The 26318-nt window shown below is 36.2% G+C and overlaps 1 protein-coding gene across 2 annotated transcripts in view; it reads right to left on the reverse strand.

The window, feature by feature from the left end:
* Positions 1 to 592: 592 nt before the first annotated feature.
* The window catches only part of ZFAT (zinc finger and AT-hook domain containing), an 87246-nt gene continuing 61520 nt past the window's right edge, over positions 593 to 26318 (reverse strand). Inside the window, exons 12-16 of one of the 2 annotated variants that reach the window (XM_082753171.1) lie at positions 22875 to 23013; positions 17747 to 17865; positions 15905 to 16031; positions 14358 to 14488; positions 593 to 1730 (exon numbers count right to left, since the gene is read on the reverse strand). In XM_082753171.1, coding sequence (XP_082609297.1) covers positions 1491 to 1730; positions 14358 to 14488; positions 15905 to 16031; positions 17747 to 17865; positions 22875 to 23013 — 756 coding nt within the window. In that variant the 3' untranslated portion in view covers positions 593 to 1490. Of the gene's footprint in view, positions 1731 to 14357; positions 14489 to 15585; positions 15653 to 15904; positions 16032 to 17746; positions 17866 to 22874; positions 23014 to 26318 lie in introns of those variants that run through there. The other variant, XM_082753172.1, reaches the window with a different exon arrangement.

Raw genomic sequence — 26318 nt, forward strand, 5'->3', positions numbered from 1 at the left:
GTTGCAGATTAATCAAGTTGGTATGTTTGGTGCATTATTCTCTATGTTACAATTATTATTGAACACTTCATGGCTCATTTTATATAAGTTTAGTGAAATCAACACTGATATTTGTGACCAGGCCCAGAGTAAATGGCAAAAAGGTCTCTGTCCTAGAAACCAAATGTCCCTGGGACATATAAATTTATTATCACCACAGATAAGGGAGAAGCTAACACTAAATGTTTGCACTCTGATTTTGTATAACATTGATAAAGAACAGCAGAATTACAAGAGGTAGGCAACCAACTCACTGCATTTCATCAATGCATTTAAAAGCTTTTCTTCACTTGTCCACTCAAAATGCCCATAAATAAGCTCAGTCACAAAAAATTCCTCCTAGATTTCTTTACACTACTTTCTTGATTAGAAACTACTGAGTGTAGGAATAATTTGTCAGAGCAAATGCAAATGCAAAACAGCATTCTCTACTTAGCTTTGAAAGGGAAGTCAACACTTAAAAGAAAACAAGACAATTTTGTTATTAATTAATAACTTTTATAGCTCAAATTTAAAAATATTAAATCAGAAACAATTCAAGATTCATGGAGAAAAAATCTGGAACTATATACATGCATAATTAAGAATATCTAAATTTTTGTCAATATTTACTTAATTTTTGTACAAGTTCTTTCACACAGTCATATTTACAAACATCTGTTTAAAACATATGAACATACATCTTTAATAGAATTTACAAATCATTTGAATATATTTTTTTCATAAAAACAGAAGATCATTTCACTGAGTTGACAAACATTTGGTTTCATCATATGGTGGGATGGAAAGTTATCATTATCCAATCATTTAAAAAATAATTATGCTATTGGTACCCGAAATTATCATATATGGCTTTAAATATCTCCCAAATTATCAACTCACGAACACAAATGAAAGTCTATCTGTGGAATATTTATAACAAGTGTTGAGCTTTTCTTTGGGTTAGGTCCACAACTCTGCAAACACATTCTAAGCATATACTCAAAAATAAGAAGTCCTTCTAATTTTACAAAAATAAAAAAATAAAAAAATCCCTGCTTCCAGTAAAGTCAAACACATACTTAGTATCTGTAAGATGGGATGAATGGGAATGAGTTTTCTAGACGTTCTAGCTTCCCATATAGATATATTTATTTATTTTTTTTTGTGGTATAACACTTTTGAACAGACAATATTTTGGGATATTTACAGGAATCAAATGACAGATTTCTTAAATAACGATGAATATTTATTCCTCAAAAGATGTACTTTTTCCAGGGGAAAAAAATGCAAGGAAGTTTTGTCCATAATGTCTAAATTACTGATGCAGTCCAACCAGATCTAGTATTATGGTCTCACCTCACACATAATCTGAAAATTTGTCAGCTTGATTGTTTTTGGTCTTGTTAGGAAAAGAAATGAAAGTTTTGGCTTTGGCAAATCAGTCAGCTGTCTCCTTTGAACACCATTCTCTAGAGCTCCTGCACAGATTGTTCCACAGTTTGTTCTTCTATGGGCTGCATCGCTTCCTGAACGTAAACTATGAATTCTGAAGCCTCTCCACCCTGTGTATAGACAGTCACTGTCTCAATTCCCTCCACTTCGTCTGAAGAGACTACCAGGTGATGCTGTTCAGACAGCTCCACTGAAGCCTGCTGCAGAGTCTCTTGTATCATCAAAGTGTGATTGGCTGACTGCTCCTCTTCTTTTACCTAAGAAGAAATTGCAGAGGTTACAGAAGTTTCACCCTTCCAGTAAATAACTGGTACTGTGATGATTAATGCACACACAGCACAGAAATTAGAAATCAGACAGTTTTGAAAGAAAATATCAGTTTTACACAAAATTTGTAATGATCACTTTGAACAAGTGTATAGCCATACAAAATACTGAAAGCAGTAACTCAGAGTCTCATTTATATGCATGGAGAGCTATGAAGCTACAGAAACACAGGACTTTAGGAACAGCTTTAATCTCTCACCAGTCATTCACTCAAAACCAATCTTATTTAAATAAATCGGAAGTCAAACAGCTCCTCCAGAATCACTGATGTGAGAATATGTCTAAAACCACATGAAAAGACACTTAGAACCCCCATTTTTTAATTTATTTTAAAGCTCGTTAAACTACAAAATTCATTGTAACACTACTCATTGTAACCTAAACTTAATGGACTTTTATTTAATTAAAAAAAAAAAGTGAAATGCATTAATGAAATAACCTCCCTAATACTGGTTTGCAAGGCAGCAATTTTTACATGATTGAAAGGATATTTACAGTAGCAACTGAAAATAACAGACTTTTTAATAAACATTTTTCCTGTCAAAAAAACATAATGCAACATATTTTGGTATCAAATTTAAAATAACTCAACTATTTGTGAATTATCAGACTACAGTACTCACTAGGATTCAAGAACAGATCTTAATTCTTCACCCCATCCAGACAACATTTCTGTGCACAGTGCTCCAGGCCAACAACAGCACACTCAAAAACTAAGTCATGTGTAGGAAATGCATTCTTACAAATATTAATGATAAAATAAGGTTCTTTTGGGTAAAGAATGGGATAGCTATTTTTACACGTGCAAGAATATGGGAAGGCATTTGTTGAGTGTTTTCAGTACACCACCACTCCCTTTGTTCATTGATTTGTTCATCTATTTTATTTGCTTGAGCATAAAAGCTGACCCACTTGCATCTGCACCACATGGTTAATCAGATCCTCTCTTCCTTTCCCATTTGGAAAACAGGTAGTTTTTATTAAGGCCTATTTCCCTTTCATTTAGGCTTAGCAAATGTTCTATGAAGTGAGCTCGCAGACATAAATCATGTTCATTTCTCACTATAAGAAAGTAACTTACTGAATTTGCAGGACGTCATATTCTCTACAGAAGTGCTTTATTTCACATCATCCAGTGTATCTATAAATCACCAGCTTATACAAACAACAGGGCACGAAGACAGCATCGGTGGCTCACCGACATACCTTCACAGAAAGCAAACCTCCACGGTACTTCCAATAACCACACAAGGGGTAATATGAGGAGAACAAAGAATCAATAAATTATCGGTTTACCAGATTTCAGTGTAAACCTTGTATTTCAGGGCAGCGTATGTTGTGTTCCTGGCAGCACTGAAGTCGTAAGTGATTTTGAAAAAACAGGTCAAACATGGTAGATTCCAAAGCGTGGAAGTCTACTATATTACATAGATTAGTAGCTTTCATTTCTATGAAATGTTTCTATGTAGTAGATCATTTCTATGCGCTGCTTTCTAAGCAGTATTATTAGAACAATGAAGTCCAAGAAAATATACTGAAGTTCAGTATTGGTGCTTAAGAGGGGCATGGGAACAGTAGGGAAGAATTACAGAGAAGTGTCCAAGCATGCATTTGACTCCTTGAAGACTTGGAAGGAGAAAAAGAAGTTCTGTGAGTTTATTTTCTAGGTGCTCTTTTTTTAACTTCATTTTTTTCCCCCCAAGCAAGCATTCCCGTTGCTGTACACTGACTTTCCTTATAACGTTTTTCTTCCACGTTTAAAATATCTGTCAGATCAAGAAGATTACAGGGATGCACAAACCCCATAGGACTCCATATCACTTTGAACTTTCACTCAATTCATCAGGCTATACAAAGCTTTTTCTTGAACAATAACAAGCCTGTTCAGGTGTTAAATTATTCAGAGGTCCCAAAGTCAGTATGTCTGTGGTACACTGATGAAATATAAGTGGATTTTAACTGGCGAAAGATTTAACTTCTAAAGAGAATCTTACCATTGTCATTGACCTTACTGCAACAGCACAGTTGTACCTACCGATGCTGACTCTGGCTTTGTTGCACAGGATTTAGATGATACGGATAAAACTATGGGAAAGGGATAAAGCCCTTTCCATGTTCTGTTTCTTTTACCAAGTGTACCTGAACATTTTAATTTGAAGTTATTTTAAACAGCGCTTGCTGGAATTCAAGCTCAATATCCTACAAAATTGGGCAATGCAGGTCGCTTTGTCTTGACACAAGAAAATTTGCAACCACCCTCTGAAAAACAAATTTCTGTTGACACAAAATATGGGTAGCCCCAAAATTATCCTTTACTAATGGAATCTTTGAGTTTCTGTTCAAGATGCAACAGGCTAAACCATAAAAAGAAATGTAACACACCTTTCTTCTCTTGATGACATGCCTTTTAGGATTTTTTTTTTTTCTTATAGTGGGGGGAAATGTTGTTAATTCAGGCAGAACTCCGCCTTTTTTAATTGCATCCTGCTCTTTCCTGAGGCTACTTGCTGAAGTGGCAGCTCCTGTTCAAAATGGAAGGATCCACACAAGATCTACTAATATAGGTTACAACAAGTGGACAGAAGGCTCATCTCTGGTGGATTTAGATAGGTAGCTGCAGTTAAAAATGTCAGGTAATTATAATCTTACAGTCCTTGATCCTGGGGATCTTCAAACATACACAGATAGGAGTCTTCTAATATCATTTGGCCTTTCAATTATGTCATGTACAGTAACTCTTGTGTTAGTGCATGATACATAATCCTCTGACAATGTGCCTCAGGCCAGAAAAATTACACTAAATTTACTAAGAGCAGCAAGAATGCACAACACAGTCTGAAAAGAATCTTGTACAGTCTCACTTTAGTCACTTTAAATCAAAACCCATAAATAATTTCGAATATAGTTCTTTGAGTGTACATAAATAATGAACAAAGGAAGATAAATAAAGCACAGTTGACATGAAAATGAAATGAAACCAGAATCTCATTCAATTCAATAGCAGCAATCTAATACTTATTCAGTTTTATATGCTTTTGAAATGAAAATGGCCAATAAAGAAAGTTAATTTAACCTCCCTACCTACCTTTATCGATATGGTTTTATTACCCTTGTCATGCAGGGTAAAGAAGACTAATGCCCCTATTTCTAGTGTTTCTAGTTTCCAGTACCTTTTTTTTGGACAGCTATCTGTAATCCTTTTAGTTTGACAAATTACCACATTATTTTGGATATTTACATTTCAAATCAGTTCAATGTTTACATGCTTCTGCTTGGTTCCTATTAGATCGTTCCACAGGGAATCATCTCAAAACGCTAATTTACATCCCTCAATTTGATGAAACAGTGGGACAGCTGCCATCAGAATGAATGAAGTTACTACACTCAATTCTTTTTATTGGCATCTCAAATCTTTTGAAGAGTAGCATCCATGACCTCTTTTCTGTTTGAGAGCCAGCTGAAAAGCATCTGGCTGCTTATCCTTTGCTAAAGAATGGCAGCAAGAATCTGAAGCCATACACAGCTGGCATACTAAACCAATTCATTACCTGCATAAATATTTTTTACTGGCTTAATGTGCCTCTCATGAAAGTTAATGGATCCTCTGCCTTCATGTCTTTATAAAAAGCTCAGAATTTCTAAATTATCTAAAGTTCTAAATGCAAATATCTGAGGGCCATCCAAATGACACAAAAAGTGGGTACCTCTTACAGGAACCTCTTCCTCTAAAACCAAGCAAGTCATTTTTATTTTGAGATAAATTAATTCAAGCCATTGAGGAAAATAATGCTTCTTCCCTTCCCTGGAAAGTAGAAAAAGGAAATATGTACAGTAAATTGCTGCTAAAGCTACTTCTTTATTCTGGAGCTCATCCTCAGAAATAATGATTATCTTAAATTTTCTTTGAAGTCAGCAGGAGTACCAGAGCCATCGTGTTTAAAACAGCCTTGTTAGGCTTGACCCAAAATCCTCTGCGGAATCTCTCCCTTGATTTCAGACTGAATGCTGCCTTTCAGGTTGACATGAAGAAAAAAAAAAGTTAATCACACAGATTTTGCAGGAATTCAAAACCTTACACTAGGTCACAGTTGCTTCTATTTGTATTGTAAGACACCACAGTAAGAAAATTTACATATTAGCTACACAAAAGCTGAAGAGGAAAAGTGAATATAAGCTTTCTAGATCCCAGAGAGCACCTGGATATGTGATGTGCCAGCTTACATTGCTGCCTACAGGACTGTCTCTCATTTTGTTTGGTGCCACTTGGTAACTTGAACTCCATCCTTTCTTATTTGAGTTTACGTATAGATATATGAAAAATACACACAGACATGCACAGAAAAACGCTGTAATTTGATCACATGAATCTCTATAGAGAGCTACAAAACAAACACAAGCTGGCACACCATAGTTTCAGAACAATAGGAGAATTCAATATGCAAGACTTGCTTTGCATAAAATAAAAAAATGCAAAGTGGCAAACAAATCTTCCTACTGGTGATTTTTAAGAATGTTTAGCCACTGGCTGGTCGAATACACCCTGACAGAGAGGCTGTGACTGGCTGTGTCCCCTGTCTGGCAGAACTCTGTATCACTAGATTTCCTTCTGAGGAAATAAGGCAACGTTGCCACCATTTCAGGAGCTCTAACAGAGGGCAGTAATGTTGACAGGAGATTTTATCTGGATGTTATACAGATGACAAGAACTCCACAGAAGCTAAGAAAGCAGGGACATCCTTCCCAAATAAAACTTCCCCTTGCTGGCACCATCAAGTCAAACAATAAAGTGCTCCATGTTCTAAAAGAACATCAGTCTTGATTATCAACCCATAGAGAACTGCATGTACTGGCAAATTTTCTGGATGAACCCAGCATCAAGTAGGCACAAAAGAGCCAGGTTAAAATACGAAGAGTGTTGCTGAGGTACAATATGCAGGAGCCCTTGACATGACAGCCATGCTAATATTATTAGGTGCTTATTTTTGAAGGTGTGTTATACTATAAAATTCTGTTCTGTGATCATCTTCAAGCTGATGTGTAATCTTTGCTGTGCATTGCTTCTGCTGTCACTTTGAAGAAAGTGGCTGTTGCCATGGTATGATTTTACCAGAGCCTGAAGAGATCACAGAATAAAATGATGAAAGGAACTAAAATAAAGGGTGAAATGCATGAAATTCCAGTGTTTTCCTAAGCTTGATAAAGATCTGCTTGGTTAGTGAAAGAGTTGATATATTTATTCTGCAGAGCAAGTTATTTAGAAGTCCAGGTTGAAAACAGGTTACCGTGCTTTTCAGGAATAGACTTCATCCTAATCCTGCACTCGAAGCTACAGAGATAGTAAGGTCAGTCTGTTGTTTTCGAATGGGAGAAAACAAGAAAGCATTCATCAGCCAATTGCTCTTCTTTACTGGTAATATTAGTGTAGTGTTTTAGACCAGGACTTGGACTGTATCATGTGTTCTACCTGAAAAAAAGTATTTCGTGCCCCAAAGGCCTTATATTTTCAATATAAAACATGAGACAGTAAGCAGACACAGAAGAAGGGAAATGGGTGAGTACAATATGAGGCAGCAATACCTTTGTGTAACAAGCAGCAGTATCAACAGACCAATTGCCTAACCAGAGATGATTGGCGTCATCATATTTCTGAAGACTAATTGAGAGAAGACAATGAGGTACAAATTGTTCTTCATTAAATATCCACATAACTAAGCACAATACGAATGAAGGCGTTAAGAAACTTCTTTGGAAAAAATAATGAGCAATTAAATCTTCATGGACTGATCAAAGGTGAGAGTCAAAATCTCAACAGCTAACGAGAGACAGGACACTAGGTCGGAAAGGAGTACAAAATCTTGGAAATGAAAATAAGGCTTTGTTGGATGTGGCAAAAAAGACAGGAAGATCACGTGGACATCCTGTAAGACAGGCAGACTAGAGAGAAGTAATATTTAAATTGTTCTGAGTGTATACAAAGGGGCAAAGCAGCATCTGTGAATGTCAGAAAGAAAGAATATCAAAGTAACTGTAGCATAAAATAATGACAGCTTGGTCAGCCATTTTAGCAGAGCGGATAAAATGAGAACCCAAATAAAAATGAGCGTGCACAACAAGTCAGTACCATTTAGCCCATCACCTGGATGCCCAAGCATCCTACCTGAAGAGGACACTAGCTTTCTGGCTTGATAACAGGAAGGACTTACATCCCATCGGATTGAACTAGAGTCAATTAATAATGACCAGTTGTGCAGAAAGACTGGTATAATCACCTTAGTGACTAATAATATTAATTAGTGATTAATGCAATCTTCTTAGTGATCATCAGAGTGAGCTTGAAGTGATTGCTCTAGAGCCACAGGAAACAATTAGATGATAGATGCTATCTCTAGATTGTGTAGAGTAGCCAGGTAGTTTTGCAAAATGTTCACACAGACAAAGATCCTGCAAGTCAAATGTGTGCTGTATATTACTTAGGACGTGAAGCCCTAAATTTTTGACTAAAGCTTTTACATGCCAATGTGCTAAAAGAACAGTGGCAGAAACAATTCTGTTGGTAGTGGCCACCCAGGTATATTATTGAGAAGAATTAGAAAATAAGGAAAAGTACAGGGATTTGAGGTGGTGAACAATACCTTTGGCATAGGTTAGTTGGATTTTTATTTATTTATTTATTTTTGGTTTGGTTTGGTTGTTTTCCTCTCTGAGAGAACAAAGTGTGCTGCTGTGCTCTAGCTGTTTTGTTTCTATATATCAGGCAGGCAGGATTTGTTCTGAATGAAGATGGATCTCCGTAGATTGTTCAGACAGGAAAAATAATATTGAAAACAAGATTTAAAGCTTTAAACACTTATTTGGTGATAAGTTTCTTAAACCAGGACAATAGCTTCTGCTCTAGTAGGACATACAAAACATATTGTGGGTCTAAAACCAGCAAATTAGCAGAATACTTTTTTACCCATATCTATGTGAAAATAGTTCAAAACACAGATAACACACAACTAAATTTCAATGGATCTTATGGTATACTTTGAGACTATCTGCTGCTCTGCTCAATAAACTGAGGCAAAAAGAAAAAAAAATAAATTTGGACAAAGAACCCTACATAGAACCCTCTGTTTTAAAGAGGTTTGGTAAAAATAATACACCCTGCAGTTAAGCAAAATAAATGAATTAAAACAAAACGTATCTTGTTACTATTACACATTTCTGCTAACAGGCACTGGAAATGGACAAGCAACAACTCTAACAAAAAATAGAGATGCTGGACACTCTCCGAAAAGGAACAACTCTCTGATGTTGCTGTCAAGACAGAGTGATTCGAGAAACAAGCATTCAAAGACGTTCATATGGTGAAACCAAGAAAATGCATCTTGAATCTTGTCTCTCCAGAGAATAATTTACAGTTTGTTCTGCAAAAATAACACGAGTGCTCATTTCTGAGGGAAACGTTTCTTCACAAGAAGCTCAGTGTTTAAAACAAACAAATGCTTAGCTTATCTTAGAATCATGAAGGTTGGAAGAACCTTCAAGATCATCTGGTCCAATCATCACCCTACTGCCAATATTGTCCTCTAAATTATTCTGCCTGGGAGCTAGGAAAATAGTTCTCCTATGTAAATAATGGACTGAACTGGCTCTGCTAGCAAAACAAACAAAAACACAAACAAATCAGTCTCCACCCTATGGAGTGAGGACAAAAGTGCATCTGTAATAGGTCACACCGTCAAATCCACATAAAGTGAAGTAACTTGTTTTACCATGCTTGTCCCTCCTCCTCCCTGCTACATGCTCTGTTCCTACAGAAGTGCTTTTCCCCCAATTTCTCGTCCATTTTTACTATCCATTATGAATGAGATTTCCTGTCTTTTTAAGCATTTATTAGCATCTTTCATAGTTATTCTTCAAACTTACAATTCGGTGCTTTAACATTTTCCCTACCTTGTTACATTTTTTTCTTTAAGCAGTGCAGAACAACTCAAATTCTATGCCATAAATAAATACCACCACTAGCTGTAGTGATCCAGACTGAATTACTATTAACTAAAATGGATTCAAACTGACAAGATTACACTTTTTGTGTCGTGCTGCAATCAAAGCTTCAGCGTGGATTTTTGCCAATCTCAGCCCATACTGGCAGAACTTCACACTTGGATCCTGGTATTCACTCAGGCGTGTGCGGTACTTTCCTTAGTGGCAGCATGTTTGCATGGCTGTCACACAACAGGATTTCTCCCAAATTAGATACCTAAAAGTTTAATCTTGATAATAGGGTAATATACTGGCTCTCAGGCAAGGAGGAGCTAAAGTCATTTCAAGTTCCAGACAGAACCTTTAGAAAGGCCTCAAATACATGGCATGGTCATAGCCAACACCAATTCATAATGATGAATCCTGATTCAGCCTGAGATGTTTTATTGTTACACTGTCAAAGGATTTTCTTTTATAATATCATTCCTATGAAAAACAAATATAAGGTTTCCAAAGCCAAAACTGAATATATATATATATATATATATATATATATATATACACACACACACACACACACACTTATATTATTTCAACACAATTCAGGAGCTGGGAGCTTCGAATGGAAAATCTGATCTCGAGTTCAGCTCAATAATAATTTGTATTCATGATCTAATAAACATGCCTTATAAAGGCGTACATCTCAGGGAAATAATTTAATAGAACACTGTAAACATGATAATGTTTCTGTCTTGTGACTTAACAGAAAGAAATTAAAAAAGGAGATATCAGTCAGAGCCAGCAAATGCACTCAACTTATAGCAGTGTACTGAGAAGGACTTAAGGACAAAAACAAAGCTTGTTTCTGCAGGCAGAAGTCTTGCATTGCCATGAAACACTCCAAGTACTGCACACAGAAGACACTGCCCCTAACCCGTGTGCTCAAGGCGAAGATGGCTGTATTACTGATAGGTACATCTAGATTCATGCACAATTTTAGAAATCAAGGGCCAACAGCACTTTTATAGGTGAAAGTAAGGACAAAGTTGGAGGGAAGAAAAGGTAGACAAAGACAGTAATGATGTAGTGTAACATACAGAGCAAAAAATACTTTGAAAATATATAGTAATTTAGGATTTAGAAGAAATTTCTTGGTGCAAATACAGAAATATGAAGATAACTTATAAAGGCAGCTAAAAATGAGAGATGAAGGTGAGAAATGATGGGTTATGTATGTCCTTAAAGGAAAGAAAAAAAACACATAACAGCATAAAAACCAGAACAATAAATGTTGTTAAGAAAAAAAATGGAGCCAAGCTGCTAAGTAAGGACTCGGGGAGGCCACTGAAGAACAAGAGTGGAAATTTAGTGACAGATGATGCTGATATATTGCTGACACCCGGAATGATTTTTTTTTGTCTCACAATCCACAAGTGAAGCTGAAGGTCACAGAATAGAGTGTGGAATAAATTTTCCAGTGGGAAAGTGAAATATGAACATGTCTTACGATCACCTCAAGGTTAACAATTAGGAACTCAGCATAATTAAAACCTGACAAAGTAGTAGGTACAAGTGAGTGATACCCATAGAAAGCAACCTGGTGTTAAAGAAAGAAAGAAAGAAAAGCTGTCAGTTCTAAATAGGAGAGGATTACAGTCATGCTAACGCCATTTAAGAACATTTTCCCTGAAGTTAAAAAAGGATGTGGCTATAATTCTGAAGCCATCTTCTGGTGGAAAGAGAAGAACTGGGAACAGTAACTAGAGCTGTGTAACAGGTCAAACATTTGATAAAACGTCAGTAGAAATAGAAAAAATAAATTATAATAAAAAATGTGGAATGATAATAATTAAAAAAAAAAATCTACAAAACTCCCTTCCTCTACTTCCATGAAGCCCACTAAAGGCAACTAGGAAGCCAGTCAGGTGTCAGTAGGCCTCCTGCCTCGTGATACCCCTCTGGAAAAATCACAGATCTGCGCACTTCTGCACACACAAACTGACAAGTCGCAAAGGCCACAGTCATTCCAGTAGCCACAAGAAGCAAGTTGGCAGAGGAACAATGCTCAGAGCATCTAAGTAAGGCATTAGTAAAACCTGATGTAAGCAGAGGTAGCACACAATCGCTCAGCATGAGATATACTTCAGTTCTGCACCGACTGATTTTGCTTCTCTGCAACTTCAAATTGGGGAAAAACAGCATTTTATAGCAACAGGACTCAAAGCGGGAAAAGAAAATGCAGCAAAGAGATTCTGTGCTCTGAGGATTTGATATTTGATTTGACATAGGAGTGGAGCTTATACCGGGCTTACGTTAGACCAATGAAAGTCATTAACGTATACAAAGCAAGGGAAAAAGCAGTGATCAATGCTTAGCAGCTTGCAAATTCAAAGTCAGAAATATGGATTTAAAAGTGACAGACAATTAATTTGTAATATGAATATTTACTTGCAAAATGCTATCCACACATTCAGATGGTCTAACAAAGATGAAGATAGATTTTAAGATGAATCAGAAATTGATCTGATTCCATACTTGAAAAATTGCTGAATGTTTTAAATTATGTTGTGTTGTTGTTGTTGTTGTTTGTTTTTTTAAGCTTAACATTCCAGTATCACAAAAGTAATTTCTTCTTCACTGCTGCCACTTACCTAGGTTCCACTTTGTCCTAGACTGTTATTAGAGGGGCCTCAAAAGACACATTTTTAAGAACAGTTTTCAGTAATACTGACAGATAGAACAAACACCAATGGCTAATGCTGCATTCAACCTTTGAAACAGGTCATATATAGAAGTACAGCATACACGTTGGCAGTGACTACAGTTAAAGTTGCTTTGAAATTTGCACATAAAAAGGACTGCAACGTCTCTCCTCTTTGATGACTGAATTTACTTTCCAAATTTGGATCTTAATGAAAGAAAAATCCCATAAACTCTTACACAGTTTCTAAACAAAATACCTGCTAAGTATTGCAAAGTAACATTTGAAAATGCTTTTCCTTAAAATTCTGCCTTGTCTCCCTCAGATCTGGGTGACAATCATCTAAACACTGTCTTCACAGACTATGAACTTTCCACTTCTAGGTAGTTACCACGAATTTAATATCCACAATACTGAAAAAAAATAAATAAATACTGAACTCAAAAGTTAGTTCTGGCATTCATCACAATCACACTTTTGGTTCATTTAAATAACAAGAGCTACTTAAACTCTTCAGGAATTTAAGTCTTCTCATGTACTTTCCTTCCCTGATGCATCAACCACATTGAGTGTGGGGACCCTGAGAAATCAAAGAATGTAAACAGAATGTAGAAAGGGATAATAAACTAGGGAAATATAATGAAACTGGCAGAACAAACATAGCTTGGAGAACACAGTGGGAAGAAACATAAAATGTCAGCATCAAAATTAGCAGACACCTGTGAGGAAGAAATACTGGGCTTGATGTTCATACTCAACAGCCATCTCAAATTGAAAATGATTCACCTTCACTTGGTAATTATGTGTATCTTTCCGTTCTTAATTTCTAAAATGCTTTAGTAACACTGTACATTGCAAATATCCTTAGTAAAACCTGTGCAGTACTATGCTTCAGGAATATACACACATATATTAAAGTTACTTCTACCAGTATCTTGTAAAGTTTGTCTCATTTTAAAAGGAACTATATTGCCTACACCATAATTTCTGTCACTTAATTCTTTATCAGTTGAATCCAGCATGTTTCCCATAAACAGAACCCTTGCAAAAGCCTGAAATTAACAAGTCTTTTTTTTTTTTTTTTTTTTTTTTTTTTTTTAGAATATTGACCTATATCATCTGGTCTCGCACAATTTCCCTGGGAACAACAAAATCAATTATGTATCTGCTCAACCAACTACAGTTCACTTGATTTTTTCTTTATCTTTCCCCAATGTGGGTGATCACACTGACTTCTCACATAAGCAACTGCTGTTAAGGAGCATCTGTAAATCCTCTTCTCAGAGCTGTTTCATGCCTGCAAACTGCTTGTGTTGCACCCCTCATTAGAAAGACAGGAGGAACTCAAACTGAGTATAAGTTTTGTTAGCTTGACTTTAGCCCCATATTACTTTACTTTAGTACCCCGAAAGTCTCTCTAGCCACAGGACAGCACTACAAAGACAAAGTGATGGTGGCTCATCACTATATAGGGTCGCATAGTTGTACACAAGCTGTAACCCTCCACACTCTTCTGTTTCTGGAAAAAGTCTGTCCCAAGGATCTCCTGACTCTTGACAGTGGGACTAAGTGATGACCCACAATACAGGTATGCTATTTTAAAAAGTCTGAAAATGCTTATATATATATTTATCCAGTCACATTTTATGTATTTATGCTGATGATTGTGTAATTTATACACAAACACACAGGTCTATAGACGTATAAATGTCTGTGCGTGTGCATATAAACATAAGTACACACAACACTGAGCCAAAATTAGTTGAGAAGAAATTCTCAACACATTATTCACAGTCATTCACAATTTAGTCCTTGCAGAACAATACGCATTTCACAACAAATATACAAAAATAAACACCGTTGTTTTGGAGAAGAGAAGAGCTCTTACCTGCTTCACCACCGTCACGGTTCCAGGTGCCATGGTAACTACAGAAGCAACTGCAGTGGCATCGTGGGTTTCTGAACCCAACTCAATGATTTGCTGCAGGATGTTTACAGCCGTTGGATCAAGTCTTTCACCTTATCAGAAAGACAGCAAGCATAAGATCATTACCGTAAAACAGCTCTAAGGGGATGTGAATCTATGTGCCAGAGACACTCTTTCCCCTCATGCTTTAACCCTGATTCACAGTTCTGTCTATAAATTTCAAACGGCTCAATAACCTGACACTTTAATAATAGATCTATGGGAGGAAAGTATTCACAAAACAAATTTGCCAGAGGAATGCATGAATCAGCAAGTGAAACCACACTGCTCATTTTTATGCCTATTTGAAAAAGATCTAAAGGAATACATTGATTAAACAAACAACGGGTACAACTCATAGCAGGAACTGTGAGTTTGGAAGCTGAGAGACTTCCTAACTGAAATTGCGAACTGAAGAATGTTTGCTTGCTTTATTTTTTTCCTATATAACTGCCTTCAGACAATCTACTACTGTTTTTTATGCCTCGAGGGAATATGCCAGAAGACTGTCCTAAATTGAATGAATTAAAGTAAATTGTTCTACTTTTAAAATTACAGCCTCACGTTTAAAGTCAAAACTGTTATGTACGGCACGTTCCAGGATCTTGCTTACATTAATTTAAATATTAATAACTTAACAAAAAGTTTCTCCAGATATTTTTACTCATTTGGAATTCTCACTGATTAAAGTAAAATAATACAAGTTGTCAGTAGCATAACTGAACTGCAATGTGCTTGGAAATTCTGATAAAAATGGGAGCTTGAGAAACTTATCTGTAGTATGAACGATACAGTTCACAATTATAAAATGCAATCTTCTGATAGCCACTGCATTTATTCATACATTCAAAATATATGAACACTGATTCTAGTCTCTGATGTTTTAACACTCTCAGAAACGTGAACTTTTTTTTTCTTTTCGTCTAGTTTTTCTTATTCCTGACTTAGTAATCATGATCTAAATCCTCTCTTGTTCTTATTCAATGTGATACTGAAACAGCTTACTCTGTTTTCTGCATCATTACAATTAAGTTTGTTAGGACTGTCCTAGGAACACGGTAAATGAGCTATTCCACTGTGTTACTTCTGCGGCTGGCTGACTTAAGCAGGAAGAAAAATGATAGCAAGGGAATTGCCATTAGATACACACCATCTACTTCGCCAAGACAGCTGATTTCACAATATATTCAATAATACAGGCAGGAAATTCCACACATCTAATAATAAAGTGCAAAGTAGATTGTGATAAGTATTAATGACTTAAGGACACAGAAATTCATAAGCAATGGTCACTTCTCATTACTTACCCTTGAAGAAAAAATATAAAACCCCCAGAAATAAGTTCTGGATGATAAATTTCATCTGTTTTAATAGTTTCACAGAATATCACATATTGTCCAGTATATTGAAAAGGATATTTATGAAAGAAATATATATTTGGTATTCCAACCCCCAAAAAGGTAATTTACCATTTTCAGAAGTATATCTAAGGTTCTGCAATGCAGCTACAGCAGCTTGAGTGCCTTGAACGTCTTCTCCAGCCTCTGTGATATGGAGATACTGAGTGGATGCTTCTTCAGAAACTTCAGCAGTTAACTTGAAAACAAAACCAAGTCAATGCATGGATAATCAGAGAATCATAGAATTGCAATTTTGTTAGCAAATTAGAGAAGAACTGAAGTTATGAGTTTAAAGGAATGAATTCTGGACAATAATTATTTTAACAAGAGTTACAGAAATCAGGGGTAAACACAATTCATGAGAAATATTATCTAGAAGTTGGGATATCATCTTAAAGTTTTATTCTTCAAGATTTTCCCCCCAAGAGTTGTTTTTAACACAGTAAATGATCTTGACTTCATTTCTGTTGCATAGTTATTTTATACTTAAGAGACTTCTGCTGTATCATGGTCTAGTAAAGACATTTTGTGCAAAATTAGGCTGTAATTCTTGTCTTTGACTTGTCTTTGCAGATCTGGTAAAATGCTTCTTACGTTTGAAAATGGTATTTTATTTTAGAAAAAAAATATCTTTTCCATAACCATGTTTTTTTCAAGACAAGCTGTTAACATGTACTTCTCCCCCGATGGGACTTTTTTATTTATAGCAGTTCCAATAGCAGAGACAGGCTCGAATCCTTGGGGCCCTCTTACTTTTTCATGTTTGGGCATCAACTGGAAGTGTGGATGTAGAACAGTTTGTGAAATGCAAATGGATACATTTTAAAATACTTGCCCTTTCGTCTTTGAATAAATGTCCATACAGAACCTACTGTGATAGTTTTGAGGATTTTACCCTCTGTTCACGGATACTGAAGAGCTGTTGAACACAAACTTGCAGGATGGCCCTTCCCAATCAGGAATTATGCTTATGCTTAGGGTTAGACAGCCTGAAATCCAGAATGGGTCTTAAACTGTGGAGATCAGACAACTGCAACTCCTGGATTTCCCTGTCGCTGGACACCAACAATAGCCTAATCAAGCATACTCAGCATGCTAACTGGGATTTTTAATATAAGATCTAGATAATTCTGTGGTTTTGTCACAGCTTCTTCATCTACGGTCAACCTTGCTTTATTAGAGTAAGTTTTCATTTTAAAACGAATTGCTACCCATGTTACAGCTTAAAATGTTATGGCTGATTAAGGTAGCTGCACTACCCCACCCAAACTGAGAAAATCCAGGTGGTGGTTTGATTGTTTTATTGTTTTGCTTTGTTTTCCTGACCTAACTTCTAAAGTCTAATTTAAATTTTTAAGCTCTGATCTTAATCATTGATATCATGACTCCAACATGCTTTGAACTGAAACTAGAAACACAGACTAAATGGTGGAAGACTTACTCTCTATAATACCATTTAATATAATTAAATATTTCATATAATACCATCTTTTAGCTGATTAACTTACAAATTCAGGTCTAACATTCCATATTCCAACATTGTCTGGACCATGTCATAAGTTTCTTTCATTAATTCAGTATAACCTCACAGCTTCGCGTATCTTTGAACTAATATCAATGAATATTTGGCATATAGTAAAGACACTGAGTTTTTTCAGTTTTGTGATTTTTTGCTAAAACTTTTGCTCTTTGTGCAGCAGAGGACTATAGCCCTCCAACATTGTTACTCTTACCAGTTATGAAATCAGTCAAGATTAAGTGACCACAGTGTATGCATTCAAAATGGAGATGAGATACCACATGACCTCCTGATGTTATATAGAGTCAAGAATACGTTTTTGAATATTTCTTAACTTTCTCTACATCACTTTTTAAAATCTTAAGGCCAAAGCCATGGCAACTGTGCTTTACCTCCCACTTTGTCTCCCCGTCGTGCTCCACCAGCTTCATGCCATGCTTGTTCTTAAGATGTCTATTGAATTCCCATTTTGTACCATATACAAAACTGCAAACAGGACACTTAATGCCACCTACAAGGAAACAAAAATAAATCCTTTGATTATTTTTATATCAAGTATTTTTCAAGGCAGTAAAGACCCATTTGTAAAGGAAAAAAAAAATCAAAAAAAAAAAAAAAAAACAAAGTAGGTGTACTCTTACAGAGCTTAAAAGACAAGTTTGGATGATGGAATTTTGGTAATAGAGGGAGTCTGGAGAAACTCAACTATCTGGAAAGTTTTGGCAATCCTGCTTCCCTGCCTGCATGCTTCCCTGTGATGGATGCAAAGTTGAAGGAATGCTCTTCCCCCATCTTTCCCTCCCTCTACAACTCTCTCCCTAGGAAACCTCTACTACACACCAAACAGAAAGGAGCAGGAACATGCAGCTACCTGCATCAGTCTGAGATACTGTCTCATTTCTATAATTAGGTCCACATAGAAGGTATTGGTTTTCAAGTCTATCGAACTAGATGCCAGACTGCAACAGAAAGAACTTAAATTGCAAAGTAAATAATAACTTATCTCCTGGGCAAGAACTTGTGCTTGCTAGCTGTTGCTTTGCTAACAAAAGCCATTTTCCAAGGGAAAAGTTTTTCCAATGAATGACAAAGTACTTAAGTTTGATTGACCTCAGCCCATTCTTTGGTTTGGCCACAAGCAAACTCACTGTAAAACTAGGGGATGTTTCAGCCTGTGCAGAATCATTCCCACACTCGTGATTCTGCTTGAAACTCAGACTAAGCAGCACTCACAGAGATGACTCCAAGTTTCCAAGGAAAATGTCTTTAAAGACCAAGGGTGCCTATGACTCATATTCTGCTTCAGGCCCAACACAAACAACACCTATCACACGTGTTAAATAAATATAAACAAATACTTTGGTACTTTGAATACTCTTTTATTTCAAATCATAGAGTTCCTTAGAGACTGTTTTTAATATTTGCTCCATTACACATCACTGCAGCTTCAAATGTAAATTGTATGCATATTCAAAAAATCTAGAGGACTGGGATCTTGAAGCTTTAGGTTTAAATATTGATTCCCTGGTGTCTTAAAAAGCCCTGGTCTGATGGCCTTCAGGATCCAACCCCAAACCATAGCACCATTTTACTCTTTCAGTAAGTGCTGGTGGTTTTTTTTTTTTTTTTTTTTTTTTTTTTTGCAAGTGCTTATAAACAACAGTGAAATCTTAATATTTAACATGCACAGCAGAGAAATATTTTCATGATTTTGAAAAAAAAAAAAAAGTATCTCCTTGAAAACCATTGTTCTAGCTTTCTCAAGTTTCAAGCAAAATTAAATTTTCTGGCATGTTGTTAAAGCAAACCAGGAAGAGTTAACAACATGCCATCTGCACCCAACTATCTTTGCTTTTTAGGGTTTCTGCTGTTTACATTAACATACAGAACTGTAAACCTAGACTTTCTGCTTACCTACAAAGTGATAAATAGCATGAATTTAGCACGATGGTTAGTAAGTGTGCATCAGTACAGATTAAAGGACAAAAGAAAAACAAAAACCAAGCATGATGAAACCGTAAGTGTTCAGATTTATACACTAGATTTAAAAGCCTCTACTTCTTTTTCTTATGGAAGTCATTTGGTCAAATGTCAGATCTTGGTTTCTTCACCAGATGGCAAGTGATGGCTCTTACCCATCATGTTCAAATGCTTCAAACATACTCACATAAGCTGGTTATAAACCGAGTTCTCATTGCACATAGTCTTTTATGAATAAGGCGATTAGAAAAATCATTTGGTTTTACAGTAATGGAAATTTACCATTTGGCATTCTACCAGGTGAAAAGAAACTTTCTATTTTGGTAAAACAGAAGATCACTACCCTCCATTACAAGGGTGTTTCCACTGACACTTATTATTCCTCTAGGATTTCCCGTCTTTGCTCTCCATCTAGTGCAAGTCTTTACCAGACTTCACTATTACAGCAGATGTTCAATACTCAGTCCCTGAACAATACTAAAAAAGTTTCTCCGTTAGTGGGCGTAAAATTCTGCAGATCACAAAAGCAAAATACCTTGGTTCAGATTAGGACAAAGATACTATCAGTTAGAGAAAATGAAGTGAAATACTCATTCCACGCTAATCTGTATTATTAGAAAAAACACCATTGTAAAAGAGAGGACTTGCCCACATTATTTGATACTGCAACTGTTATAACAATACACCAGATTAATTAAAGCTGCCACTTTTGTTACTGTGACTTCAATTAAAGAAGAACTCTGGAAGCATAGAATCAAACTGATAATATGTAACTCTGTATCAGCACATTGGTATCAAAGCTCAGGAAAATTAATTTTCACACAATTCTTTAAAATTAATTGGCAATGTATAGAGAGCCGATAAATGACACACCTTATCTACATTTCATACCAAATCTGATGTGTGCATTACTGTGTTGCAGACAAATATTATACAGCTTATGCCTACCATTTTCTTAAGACAGCTGCTACTGTCTGCTAGAGTGGTGGCAGTGGCATAATAGAACACAGAGGCCACAAATGGATCATGCGTACATGCTGCACAAGTTGCTACATGAACAAAAGCAGAAAAATTTCTTCCAGAGAATGTAAAGCAAGTGATGGCAGTGAAAATAAGTAACAAGAAAATAAACAATTTGTAGAAAAAAATGTATGTGACTGGCCCGGTACTAGAGAGCAAATTAAACTAAAAACGGAAGCTATCAAATGAGCAAGTAGGCAGAACCTTGCAAAAAAATTAGCAAGGGAATACCTGCATAACAGTTATCCCCTATGCACGCTGCATCAAATTCTTACAGTATCTATTTTTCTTTGTTATTTTAAAATACCAAAATAAATGTCATTTTCATGTTATTTTCATTTCATGTGAAATGAAATTTCACATTTTCATTTAAGTGAAATGTCATTTCACTTAAACAAAACAAAACACCACCCCACCAAGGAATTTTTCTCATCCTGACTGATCCTAATCTCTAACATAACCCAGAAGAGCAATACTGCTGCCTGTCCCTTCTTCTATTCTTTGAGCACTCTAGGAATCTAGAGCAGAAGCGAGCAGTTTACACTCCTGCAGGTGTTTCCAATAGAGGTATTTGGAATGTCTGCAATGCAGTCAGTCATATACCAGGTGATGAGTGTGGAAAATAAAAGATGAGCACATCTGAGATAATTCACTCTGGGCTCAGTAATTCAGAAGAGGCAGAACACAAGAAGATGAATAGGGATAGACAGTTTTCATTAGGTGCTAATCTTTGTTAGTTTCCCTTCTCAATTTCTTTCCAAACCCATCCATTCGCAGGTTCTCCTGCCTTTTCTTGTTTGTCTACAGTCCTTTAATTTCAAAGGACTTGTTTAATACTGGGTCTGAATGGTCTTTTTCCCTTATATGAATACATGAATAATTTTCTAAAATTGCTTTCAGGTCTATGAATATGGTAAATTGAAACTTGATAGAGGCTAGTTAGGTGGCAGGTTGCAACTGCTGAACCAAGCAGCTCAGAAACACGTACCTTGTCATTCTGCATAATACATCCACAATGATCTGTTTGTGCTGTGACCCAGATTCAGAAGATATTATCCCAAAATCAGGAAAAATTTTATTGACTTCAGTTGCATTCGTGTATATCAACTCCAAATGCAAATCCCAATTAACTCAGTCTCCCAAAAGGAACATTCTTTTCCCCAGTGTGATACCACAACATTTTAGAAAAAAAGAGTCATCTTTTTACATTCTGATAACAAATCTGCAGGTCTCCCATTTTTATTTTTAGTCCACAGGTAAGACTCCACACAATGGGTCACATATTAGGAAATGGAGCTGGCAAGGGTGGTTGGATGGAGGAAACGTGCAGCCACTAGCATGGCTTTCTTCATGACAGAGCTAAGGTAAGAAGTACAGGCCTGGTAGCTACTACATGGGCTTGAAGCCCCTTTAATGTCCTTATACCCTACGCAGCAGGTTAGTATCTGGAAAGCAAGCACTGAACTAGTGGTAGTACAAGAAATATGAATACTCTGTAGGGAAAGGAAGAGAAAGAAGGATGCAAAGTCAAAGATGACAATGTCTACCACAGAAAAAAATTAAAGGCTGTTCCCTTTAATCTCATTCCAATGTCTTCATTATCAGAAAACTCCTTCATTCTCAACTTTAATTATTTTCCACTGAAATGAAAAAACTGTATTTTCAGAAGTGCAGTTATCTGGCTCCCAAAAGGGAAAAGAAAACTTAATATATGATTAATTTTATTTGTTCAAAAACATTGTTAATACAAAATTAAGGGTCATATTTATAGAATTCAATCTATGGACAAATAATTCCTTTCACTGCTCAGAAATTTGGTAAGTTAAACAAAGTTCTGGAAACTGCAGAATTCTGCTTTTGCCAACCCTACTACAGAACAGTGACTTTGCATACTGACCAAGTAGATACTACATCTTTGAAACAACTGCAGGTTCTCCAAAGACCTTCTCCATCTGTGAAAATAATTGCGAAATTCTACAACACATTTCTGCTCAGAAATTAACAGACAAAGATGTACTATAAGTTAATTCTGATTTCAGAATTCCTGAAAATTTCTTTTTTTTTTTTTTTATTGAAAAGAAAAAAGAAAAACATCTTCCAAAGAAGCAAAGTAATAAAATCAACTCTACCAAGCACTAAAATATTTTCAACACAATTTTATATTTTATTTGGCTTTCCATCTTCACCACCAGGCATGAGAACTGAAGAAGTTTTGTGCTTCATGAACTGCTAAGTATATTTTACACTCAAAAAAGTATCTGACTGCAGAGTCAATCATTTGCTTTGGTTCATCTGCCCAGTGAAAAGCAGCAAAACTACTTAAGGGAAGCGGACAACCAGCACGCTTTCTTTACCTGCACTCAGACACTGCAAAGAATGAGTTTCAGAATTACTAGAAAGTAATAATGATTTATAGCGTAACACCCAATAAAGAGGAACACATATCCTGCAAAAGCTTGTATTTAAATCAAGTTTGCTTCAGCAAAAAACAATAACAAGTCCTATATAGGGGAGATATACCTTGTTGGAGAAGGGCTTCTGCTGCAGGCTCCCCAGAACCTACGTTTACATACTCCTCATTAGGATGCTTTCTGTTGTAATGCCTCTTCAAGGACCCAGATATGTTGCAGGAATAGTGGCAGTGTGCACAACGGAAAGGCTAGGAGCAAAAAGGAAAACATTAGAAAGCATTTCTTGACTTCTTGGGGAACAAGGTCTAAGCCACGATGTTTAGATCCAAAGAAACCCTGCTGAGTTCCAGATTGGGCATTTTCCAAGGAGACCTTCCAAAATTAAACGTAAATGGAAGTTGTAAATAAATCTTACCTAGAATTTAGTACTTGTCATTATATGCAGAGCACCACATATTGTCAGGATTATAAGATTAGTACTTACTTTTCATAATTCAATAAACTGCATATTTTCATAATTGATGATCTGACCATGCAGAGACTTTTGACTACAAGTAAATGACTCAGCTGCCATGAGCAAAGTAACTTGTTCGAAAAGAGGGAGTGAGAGAACTAAAATAAATGAAGGTACAATGTGACTGTGCACCCAAACAGACACCCACAGATGACAAAGTTGATCGCTTCCCTTTCCTTTCCTGCTCTCTTCAACATGCTTGCAACTACTTCCCTTTCATTGGCACTCATATTCATACTACCAGAGAAGCACAGAATCACTCAGGTTGGAAAAGCCCTCTAAGATCAGATGCTGGTCCAACCTCTAACCTAGCACTGACAAGCAGTACTGACTTAGTGGTATGAATTAAGTTTGGGGATCTAAATTAATTAATTTTTAAGAACATGTCTCCCTCCTACTGACAACAACAGACATTGCTAAAGAAAACATTTAGGAAAACAAGCTCTTGTGCCTAAAGCTAGCCTTTGAGGAGCTACTGAGTGAAATAGGTAACTGTTACAGGAGGCTGGGCAGAACCATTTCAGGCCTGAAACAGAACAAGGACATTGACTGAAGTCCTTCAGGGAAAGTAATGGTCCTCCCAATGGGATGCAAAATGCTTCATGCACAGCAACCAGACCCGCCCAAATGTAGTCATCAGGAAACAGCTGGTACAGGAATGCTTATTATGAAGCTGAATTTAAAGCTGGGAAGTGTCTGCTGTGTGGGCCTACTGGCCAGAATGTTCTGCTGAGGTTATTGCTCGTGAACTTCCTTCAGGCTCCAAGCAGAAGGAATACAGAAGAAAACTGGTGTTCAGATTCCCTTAACCTTAAAATTTAGAGTGTACTGTAACACTCAGCTATTCATTTTTTCAGAATCATCCAGACGCACTGGTTTGCTCTTGTACCAGCTGTAACTCACTTGCATGTACCGCGTGTTATCTGCTAATGGACAGTAGGCCTGCAAATTCCTGGCACAGTAGGGATGGGCAGCATTTTTTTCTTTAATCTGGTTTTGTAGAGTTGAAGGCACAATCCCTATATCTTTGTGCAAACAGAACCCTTTAGTACACATAATGCACACAATAAACATGATGAATATACTGAATTGTATTAATTCTAGCAGTGGATGTGGTCTCACTGGTCTTGAAGATGATGAAATAAGCACAGAAAAACTTGCTTTGGGGCAAGTTGTACCATGGATATATATCTATTTGTGTTGGCTAATGATTCTAATTAGTTCTTTAGAAGTATTCAGAATAATCAGCCTTTTAAATTCAATTCAGTTATTTCAAACATGTCTAATGGTAATGAAAGGTCTGAACAACATGCAGTCTTTTATCCTATCTGGAAGGCAACTAATTACGATTACTTCACACAGTTCATGTAAGTGCAGAGTAAGAAATATGACAAGAAACAAATAAACATGGGGAAATCTCATCTGTGGCAGAGAAATCTTTCCCAGGCTTCTATTGTTGTCCATGACTATTCCAGTTTCACCACTTTCTGCAACTTTCATAAGTGTCTCCAAGCCCTAATGGAAAAGGGCTGTTTTCTGAATGTCCTGTTGATTCCTTTGAGCTGTATGATACTGGAGCAACAGCAGCAACTTCACAGCACTACGGCTATCTACAGTGCAAACTGATGGAGCTTGATAGAAAAAATTGCTAAAATGTCAAATGACAATATTCTTGACAATAAAAATTATCTGAATGTATCTTACAAAGCTGCCCAATATTGATATTGCAATAAATCTGTCTAAAAGAATGAGTGCCAGAATTTGAGAACAGTAAAAAAAAAAAAAAAAAAAAAAAAAAAAAAAAAGAAGCAATTTAGAGAAATTAATGAATGATACATCTGAATGGATGTTCTCTGAAACACTGTCTGCAATTTTAATATTTGTGAGAATACACTAAATGATGAAGCGTATGTTGATTAGAAATGCTCTTTTCAAAAGAGGTTTTAAAAAAACACTCGACTAAAGGTACACTAAATGCTGAGAGACACACCAAACAAATTGCTTTTTTTTTTTTTTTTAACTGACCAAAAAAATACACTGAAGTCGTGTAACAGCAGCACTTTTAATAATGTGGCAAGCATTAGTAAATGGTACGTATGAGCAACAAAAAAGAAAAGGTAATATTACAAAATCTTTAAATTTTTTTATATTAATGCAGCATTTTTTATTTTGATCTATTCCTCCTTTGTAGTATTTAGCTGCTTCTGAATATCTTTTAACTCACTTAGTCTCCGTTGCCTTTCATTTTCATGTACCATAACCCAAATACATCCTTAACCTTTAATTTGTTTTCTCTCTGGTTATCCACATCTACTCTACTACTTTCTATGTCATCCTGCATCTGAACATTTTTCTATCTACATCAAGATGTCATTTTTTCTTCAGATTCTATGTAAGTACTGACTGGTTTTTCACCAGAATAATGTTTGAGCATTTCCTTTCCCGTGTAAAGGAAAATCTCTCGTGACCTGCATTGGTTTAACTGAAATGAAACCAAAAAGTTCTGTACAACATGACGATCTGTAGACTAGAAAAGCAGCAGAACAATAGTCACCAAGATCTCATCTTTAAACGTACATATAAAGAAAATCCAAAACCCAATCCATTTCAATTCCTCAGATACCTAAATTTAAATTGAACCAATCAAATGCTGATAATTGCTTTTCTAATACACATTCTTTTTCTTCCAGTACATCTCGAAGTAACCAGAAACGTGAGTTCATGTGCTACTTGGCATTCTGAACTCCAGCTATCAGCAGTAAGTCGCTGTCCAATTAGAAGAAACAATGCTCAGACAATTAACATACTAACTTTTGTCTCTGCAGCTCTGGAATTCACTTTTGAAAGTGTCCTGATATCCAGATTCTCTACAGAATATAGAGAATCTGGATATAGAGAACCTGTGAATCAGCAGGGCCTTGTGACTCTAGTGACACAGAGCTTGGAAATAGGCTGGATTAAATTATTATTAGGTCACGTGACTACTGATATACCTTTTTGAGTTTGATATGCATGCAAGCAACTATCCCAGAAGGAGGC

The sequence above is a fragment of the Aythya marila genome (assembly GCF_965140915.1).
Source record: "Aythya marila genome assembly, chromosome: 2".
Classification (NCBI taxonomy): Eukaryota; Metazoa; Chordata; class Aves; order Anseriformes; family Anatidae; genus Aythya; species Aythya marila.